The sequence below is a fragment of the Abramis brama genome (genome assembly GCF_963993115.1).
Source record: "Abramis brama genome assembly, chromosome: 1".
In the NCBI taxonomy this organism is placed as follows: domain Eukaryota; kingdom Metazoa; phylum Chordata; class Actinopteri; order Cypriniformes; family Leuciscidae; genus Abramis; species Abramis brama.
This window is the reverse complement of record NC_139963.1, coordinates 23,848,840-23,856,665: the sequence shown is the minus strand read 5'-3', so window position 1 is coordinate 23,856,665 and position 7,826 is coordinate 23,848,840. Positions and strand designations below refer to the sequence as shown.

General features: G+C 36.2%; 1 protein-coding gene across 2 annotated transcripts; it reads left to right on the top strand.

Annotated features, from left to right (window-relative positions):
• Positions 1-1,355: 1,355 nt before the first annotated feature.
• On the top strand, positions 1,356-5,196 carry LOC311083897 (chymotrypsinogen A-like). Of its 2 annotated transcripts, XM_084115664.1 has the most exons (7): positions 1,356-2,000; positions 3,174-3,259; positions 3,423-3,443; positions 3,555-3,720; positions 3,794-4,062; positions 4,143-4,276; positions 4,359-5,196. In XM_084115664.1, exons 2-7 carry the CDS (start codon positions 3,211-3,213, stop codon positions 4,620-4,622), a joined length of 903 nt encoding a protein of 300 aa, XP_083971790.1. In that variant the 5' UTR covers positions 1,356-2,000; positions 3,174-3,210; the 3' UTR covers positions 4,623-5,196. The 2 variants fall into 2 exon arrangements, with proteins under 2 accessions (XP_083971790.1, XP_083971789.1); XM_084115663.1 differs by lacking the exon at positions 3,174-3,259 and having other exon boundaries at positions 1,799-2,000.
• The last annotated feature ends 2,630 nt before the right edge of the window (positions 5,197-7,826 follow it).

The window sequence follows — 7,826 nt, the reverse complement described above, 5'->3', positions numbered from 1 at the left end:
GTTTAGTCAAAATAATTTTTGGAGCATTTACTTGTCAGTGTAATGAGGCCAATTATAGGCAGTGGCTTCTTTCCTGACCTCTGGTTGTAGTATGGATCACGCTTTCCAAACTGGAATAGAATAATGTACCCAAATGCCTGACTTCAACAACAATCTATGACGTATTTTCTTCCTCTCTGCCATCACTATCACTGCTTCCTGGTCCGTCCGAGCACGAGACCCAGTGTGGTCACACCGGTTGCACAGCCTTAAGGACTGCCCTGACTGCTTCATTCCTCACTGATGTTCAACTTCTTCATTTCTTACTATGACCTTATTTCCTGATGCACTGCCATCACTATCATCATTACTTTCTGGAAAAGGTACAGCTTTTCCTCTCTGTCTTCTATAAAACATACTAACATCAACCTAAAACACAGGCAAAAAGGCTATTATACTGCCGGCCAGTACTGAACAATAGTGCCAGATACACAGAAAATATGTATCCCCTAAAATTACTTTATCACTTATGCATAACACACAGATTATCGGTCTTTGAGTTATTGATTTTACAAAATGTGTATTAAAAATGACCAATAACTTTTAGAAAACACATTTGAATGTACAATGATTTTTCCCCTTTTATTTGGTTAATTTTTATGTCTGACAGAAAGTAACAATAACATAAATATAGTAATATAGTATAAACAATATAGATACATACACACACACACACACACACACACACACACACACACACACATACACATACACATACATATACATATACATATACATATACATATATCTCCTTAAAATATCCCAGAAAAGGGCTCCAGACTTTCAGAATAAGTTTTGGTTTTTGTTTCGTTGCGAACCAAATCTTTTCCATCTTGAGAGCAAATAAAAGGTCAAAACCCATTGGGGGTAAGGAGGGGGAGCTGCTTTCTTCCTAATCATAAGACTAAGTCGTCTAGTCAGTAGAGTTGCAAAGGCTACCAGCCTGCAATGTGTTTAAATTAGCAGATTCTGGCAAGATGCAAAACAATACTGTAAGGGGTTGGGGTCTTGATTTTTTAAAAATGGAATTTATCTGCATTTCCTTGTCTAAAATGAGTTCCCAAAGGAGCCTTGACAGCATGTGACCAAACATGGGCTAATGTCTCATTCACTTCCTTGTCGCCAAAAATGTCAAGCACATGGCTAATAGATTTTCATTTTATTGGTTGAAGGGGATGTCACATGATACTAAACTGTATTTTTTTTGGTTCAATATTATTGTATTTCAAATGCAATTTTCTCAGCTACATAAATGACGATAGCTTCACCATAGAGGAGGGCCAAAATGACAAACGGGACACGCTTTTTTGGACTTAACAGACACACGCCATTTGGGGAAGGGGGTTGCAATGATTTCCTGCAAGACATAATGCCATAGTGGCAAACATAATATCCACACTATATACTCAGCCACTCGCATAGCATAGTTATGGAAGCTTGTTTCCGCCACGGAATTAAACAAATTAAAAAGGCCATTGGTGATAAAGGTATTTTTTTATCTCACAATTTAGAGAAAAAAAGTCAACAAGTTTCCTTAAACTTTCATTATACCTGGCCACCAATAGGCTATTATTGACTGGAGTAAAAAAGTGTGACAACTAGCTAACTATTTCACCAATATGTGTTAAGTAGGCTAATAACATGCAATTGCCATATGAGTTCATAAAATCACTAAGTAGCTAATGGCATATTGGCATTTTGCAACTTAGGAGCAACTCCAGTTAAGCATTATAAAAGTATGCAGGTGAGCGGGGTGTGTATACACACTGGCTAGAATTGAAAACAAGGTGTGTCAGAGGTAAATAAACGTAGGGTCCCATTGAATGTGGCAGCACTTGTTTTACATGCCATTAGACACTCAGTGTCTAGGCTACTCTCAGTTAAAGAAACAGACAAGAACATGAGGATGACATTGTGTCAAGCTGTGTGTGTTTCAGTGGCCATACTTCTCAACATAGCAGGTAAGATCTAAAATCATAAATGACAGGCCAGATATTAAAATAACCTTGTTTAATTGTAAATTTGTTTAAATTAGGCCTTTAATTATGCATCACAATATAGAACACATTTATTGTTTTCTTTGTAACACCTAAAATTAATAGCCTACCAAACAAATGTTCTCTTTGTTAAAAACTAAGAATAGTATAGAGCAATAACATGACAATATTAAAAGTAAATGGAATTATATATGAACAGTTAGAATTATTTTCTTAGGTTGACTGATGAATTGATTTGAATGTCTAAATGTATTCAATATCATAAAACAAGCATTATTATTTCTGATGACATACATTTTAAAAAGAAATTGGCTGTAGTTTTTAAGTACTGAATGCCAAACTAAAATGCTACAGTACTCAACTGTATCTCAACTGCTACGTTTAATAGAATGAAAGCAGGTGTTTGAGTCTATAATCACAAAACAATAACAGTTTCCATGGTAAAGATACTTTTTATGTTGTAAAAACTGAAGCTAAATATGTCACTCACTTAAAAAAAAAAAATGTTGTTGGTTAACTTAAGAAACCCGGTTGCCCTAAAATTTTGAGTTCAGTGTTTTCTTTTGTAAAATTTCTTTACCAAACAAGAATGACACTCTCTACTGCTTATAATTCACTCCAGTTTATGTTACATCATCCATGTTTACATTACAGTACAAAATTATTCATACGTTTTCCCATTTAGAATGGATGGTAATGAAACTGATATTGTAATGAAATAGTATTACAAATAGTAAATAATATGGCATTACTGTAGAAATGTTTGTGTTGTGCTAGGTTTTGAACTTAAGTTTAACAGTTTTGAAAGGGGTATGGAAATGTGTAAATTGGTCTTAATGCTTTGGTGGTGTTTGTGTCTAAGTGAGAAAAGAATTCATGTAAATTAAAACATTTCGTGCCAAAGCAATGCTAAATAATCCACAGTTTAGCCTATAGACTGCTGTTGTGAGTTTTTAAAAGGTGACCTTATTGAGAAATGTGTCCTTGTGATTGTAAAAATTGTATAACAAAGAAAGAGATTGGTTTAATCAACAAACTCTAAATATTGTTATCTAAGAACATTAATTATCTAAGTTTATTTGACAAAAGAAAAAAAATGACGTAACCTGTAAATGACTCAAAATATGTGTTCCACAGACGGAAGTCTGTCGCAAATGTTTGGAATTCTTGGACAATGTTAAAAGAAAAGAAAACGATACTCAAACAACCAGTTTTTCAGTTTGGTCAGCATATCTACATCTGCTAATCTCTATGCAAACCAGTTCTGACTGAAATACATGCACTGTCAAGAAAAGTAACACACAGAAAACCATTATTCATTTCAAAGTCTCAAAACTGTTTAGCAACTCTAAATATTTGTTGTTTCTTTGTTTTTTCTTATTATAGGCTCACTTTGCCAGTTAGACGGTAAGATTCTACACTCTAATGACCAAAAAAAACCTACATGTTTAATTAATTGGATCATGATTTGTTGATCTCAGGTGATTTAACTCCAACAATCTTCTTTTTTCTCTTTAGTGTGTGGTCAAGCCCCCCTCAACACCAAGATTGTTGGAGGACAAAATGCAGTTGCGGGGTCTTGGCCCTGGCAAGCAAGCCTCCGAATTTCATCTGGAAGCCATTTCTGTGGAGGGAGTCTAATCAATAAAGACTGGGTTTTGTCTGCAGCTCACTGCTTCAAGAGGTATGATGTATTATATTACGCTTCATATGTAGATAGATAGAGGAATGAAAACCGATATGTTTTCTATTACCAGCAACTCCGGATCTGATGTAAAAATCTACCTGGGAAGCCAGCTCCAATCGGGCTCAAACCCTTTTGAGGTCACCAGGACAGTGACTCAGGTCATCACTCATCCCAGCTATAGCTCATCTACCCAAAACAATGACATAGCACTGCTCCAGCTCTCCTCTTCTGTGACATTCTCTGATTATATCAGGCCAGTTTGTCTGGCTGCTGCTGGTAGTGTATTTGGTGCAGGTACAGAGAGCTGGGTCACTGGATGGGGCGCACTCAGTTCTGGAGGTGAGTTCAATCAAACACGTCAACGATTCAAAACTTTGAATAATGTGTCACAAGAAAATTTCCACTGGTTTATGTTATAGCCACCTCTGGTCCAAACACACTGCAAGAGGTGCAGATACCAATTGTGAGCAACAGTGTTTGTAATACAGCCTATGGAGGCGGCATAACAAGCAACATGCTATGCGCTGCAGTAAATGGCAAAGATTCATGTCAGGTACATCAGTTTCATGTTAGATATCACTCACTGTCTGTATATACAGTCAAGAGATATTAACATTAAGTGTTTAACAATGCAGGGAGACTCTGGAGGTCCAATGGTCAGTAAGAACGGCTCCCGGTGGATTCAGTCTGGCATTGTGAGTTTTGGTAAAGGATGTGCTGATCCCAGATATCCCGGTGTGTACGCCCGAGTGTCTCAATACCAGGATTGGATCAACTCTTACATGGGCAGCAACCAGCCTGGATTTGTCTCATTCAATTCCTCCAGCTCGGGCTTATTTTCCCTTTCTCTCACATCATCCATCATTCCTCTTATTTTCTCCTTCTATCTGTTTTCTTAAAGACAGAGGCATAATTCTCAGGTTTTTCTGATTACAAGATTTTGGTACGCTTAAAAGTATAAACTATATAAACACTACAGTACAAAAGTTTGGGGTTAGTAAAATTTCTTTCTATTCATCGATGAATCCTGAAAAAAAGTATCTTGATTTCCACAAAAATATTAAGCAGCACAGCTGTTTCACATTGATAATGTTGAAAATGTTTCTTGAGCAGCAAAACATCATTAGAATGATTTCTGAAGGATCATGTGACACTGAAAACTGGAGTATTGATGCTGAAAATTCAGCTTTACAATCACATGAATAAATTAAATTTGACAATTTATTAAAATAGAAAAGTTATTTTAAATGGTAATAATATATCACAATATTACCATTTTGACTGGGTTTTTGATCAAATAAATGCAGCCTTGATCAGAGACTAAATCTTACTGACCCCAAGCTTTTGTGCACACTTTACTTATATTGTGAGCGACTAGAGAATATTAATTATCATAAAGCAATACAAATGCACAAATGCCACTTCTGTATTTAAATAAAGTATTGTGTATTGAAGAACTATAACCTAATAGTCTATTTGTGTCTGTCCTTAATTTTGAAAGCTCAAAACAACCAAACTGCGTTTTGAAATGAACAGGGAAGGGTAGTAGGCTAACACACACACACACACACACACACACACACACACACACGCACACACACACACACACACACACACACACACACACACACACACACACAAACAGGCGCACACATCTTTGTGGGGACTCTCCATAGACTTAATGGTCTTTATACTGTACAAACTGTATATTCTATCTCCTTACACTAACCCTACCCCTAAACCTACCCATCACAGAAAACTTTCTGCATTTTTACATTTAAAAAAAAAAATAATTTAGTATGTTTATTAACCCATTTCCCTCATGGGGACCGCTGGCTGGTCCCCACAATGGAGGTGATCTCAGGTTTTACCATCCTTGTGGGGACATTTGGTTCCCACAATGTAATATAAACAAAAACACACACACACACACACACACACACACACACACACACACACACACACACACACATGTAATGTTTTCATGTTTTATGGGGACTTTCCATAGACATAATGATTTTTATACTGTACAAACTGTATATTCTATTCCCTTACACTAAACCTATCCCTAAACCTACCCATCACAGAAAACTTTCTGCAATTTCACATTTTCAAAAAAACATCACTTTTTTGATTTATAAGCCGTATTCCTCATGGGGACCAAAAAATGTCCCCACACGAACAAGGATTTCGGATATTGCCATCCTTGTGGGGACATTTTGTCCCCATAATGTTGGGTTTACCAGGCCACACACACACACACACACACATATTTCACCACTGTGCAAAATTTAGTTAAGGGCGCCATCTTGTGTTCTGGCCGATGACCTGCAGGCTCAAACATTAGATTTTTTTTATTATTTTTTTATTTTTATTATTGTTACAGAAAATATACAACATTTGTACAAATACATACCATTCCCAACAAATATGAAAACAAATACACATATATGAGGAGTGCATAAGAGAAAACAATGTATGCCAGGGGTAAAAGAAGTTAGGCTCAAACGTTAGACATTTTTAAGAGAATGGTATTTATTGCTTAATGAAAATATTTTGTTGCTTTAGTTTATATCATTTCACTTCTCATTCGTAAAGTGCTTTACTTTTTGATGTTTCTTCAGTTACAGGCTGAAACTAAGAAATGCATGTCCAGATTTTTAATAAAATTAACTTTTTCAAATGCCTTTTATGTAGGCTACTGATTGAATTGCTTTGTCCTGTTATGTAATTCCATCAGAAATAAAAAATTGTATAGCTAATGACAAATCCAATCAAACAGATAAATAATCACAACCATAAACCTTTCAGTATTTATTTTTGTGAAGATTTAATTTTCACAAGAATTACCACTTTGTGTTCTGGTCACCAAGGAGACATTAATGTGAGTAAAAAGCATGCTTGAGATAAAACATGAGACGTGATTGTATGAGGAAAACGAAACAAATCATAACCCACAGTTCCCTTTAAAAAACTATTATAGGAAGAAAACTCCTTTGTTTGACCGGTTGTGAACACGTAGCCTATGGCAAACACGCCAAACAATCGGAATGCGCTATAAATAGATGCGTGACAGGTGCGCTCATGAGGTTCCTTTATCTTCAAAACCACATTGTGGTCGTGTGTGCAGTGCACGCAAAACCTTCTTAGTTATCACTTAGGGAGTGTCAGGCAGGACAAAAGTTTGTTTCACTCTCTTCCTCTTTCTCTCTCAAAAGAAAAGAGTTGAAAAAGAAACAATCATTTCGAGAGAGTCTCCATGGCGTGCGAGTAAAGCCTCAGCACTGCTATGGCTGTGCTGTTATTTTATTTTATAAAAGTCTTCAGTATTTCGGAGAAAATGAGTTTTCCCCATAGCGTATACGCAATTATCTCAGGGAACCGAGGTTACATCAGTAACAGACGTTAATTTCCAATGCGATAATTTTTCAACACAAAAAAGTGTTACTATTTTTACAGGACTATTTAACCTTTTCGAGTCATGTCCATGATTGTGTGTGTGTGTGTGTGTGTGTGAGAGAGAGAGAGAGTGTGTCAACAAGAGCCAATTCTTTACCAAGTTTCGTACCATTCCGATGAAATAAAAAATTCTAAAAAACCAAAACGTTGGCACATTGTGGTTGAAGCAAAGAATGGAAAACATGATCTATGTGCATCAGTCTTATTTATTAACAAAATCTTGTTTACTCAGAACTCAGAACAACCACTAGGCCTAATATAGATAATAAAAGACAAAGAACAACTGAAACTGCGGGCAATAAATATACAGAGATAAACTAGGGACTAAACGAGATGTAACAGACAAAAAAACGTAATTATTATTATTTTTTTTTGTCATGAACGAAAATGAACGAAGAGCACCAGAGGGTTAACCATCAAAAATGTCTGGATGATAGCAAAGAGCCTATATCCCATTCCCAGTCAACAATTTGATCTCACAGTGAGCTCATGATGTGGTCGCAATGTGAGGTCACAGCAAGCTAAAAGTGTGACCTTACAGCGGACTAACTGTGTTTTCATACTATGGTCACAATGTGAGGTCACAGAGCTCTCACTGAGGGCTCAAACTATGTGCTCACAATGTAAGACCACTGTGATAATGA

What these genes read in the sequence shown, in the direction of transcription:
- LOC311083897 (XM_084115663.1), top strand. Translation starts at nt 1,940, where the DNA reads ATGAGGATGACATTGTGTCAAGCTGTGTGTGTTTCAGTGGCCATACTT. An exon ending in GCAGCTCACTGCTTCAAGAG is followed by an intron (nt 3,721 to 3,793) that starts GTATGATGTATT and finishes TTCTATTACCAG; the next exon opens with CAACTCCGGATCTGATGTAA. An exon ending in GGGCGCACTCAGTTCTGGAG is followed by an intron (nt 4,063 to 4,142) that starts GTGAGTTCAATC and finishes TTTATGTTATAG; the next exon opens with CCACCTCTGGTCCAAACACA.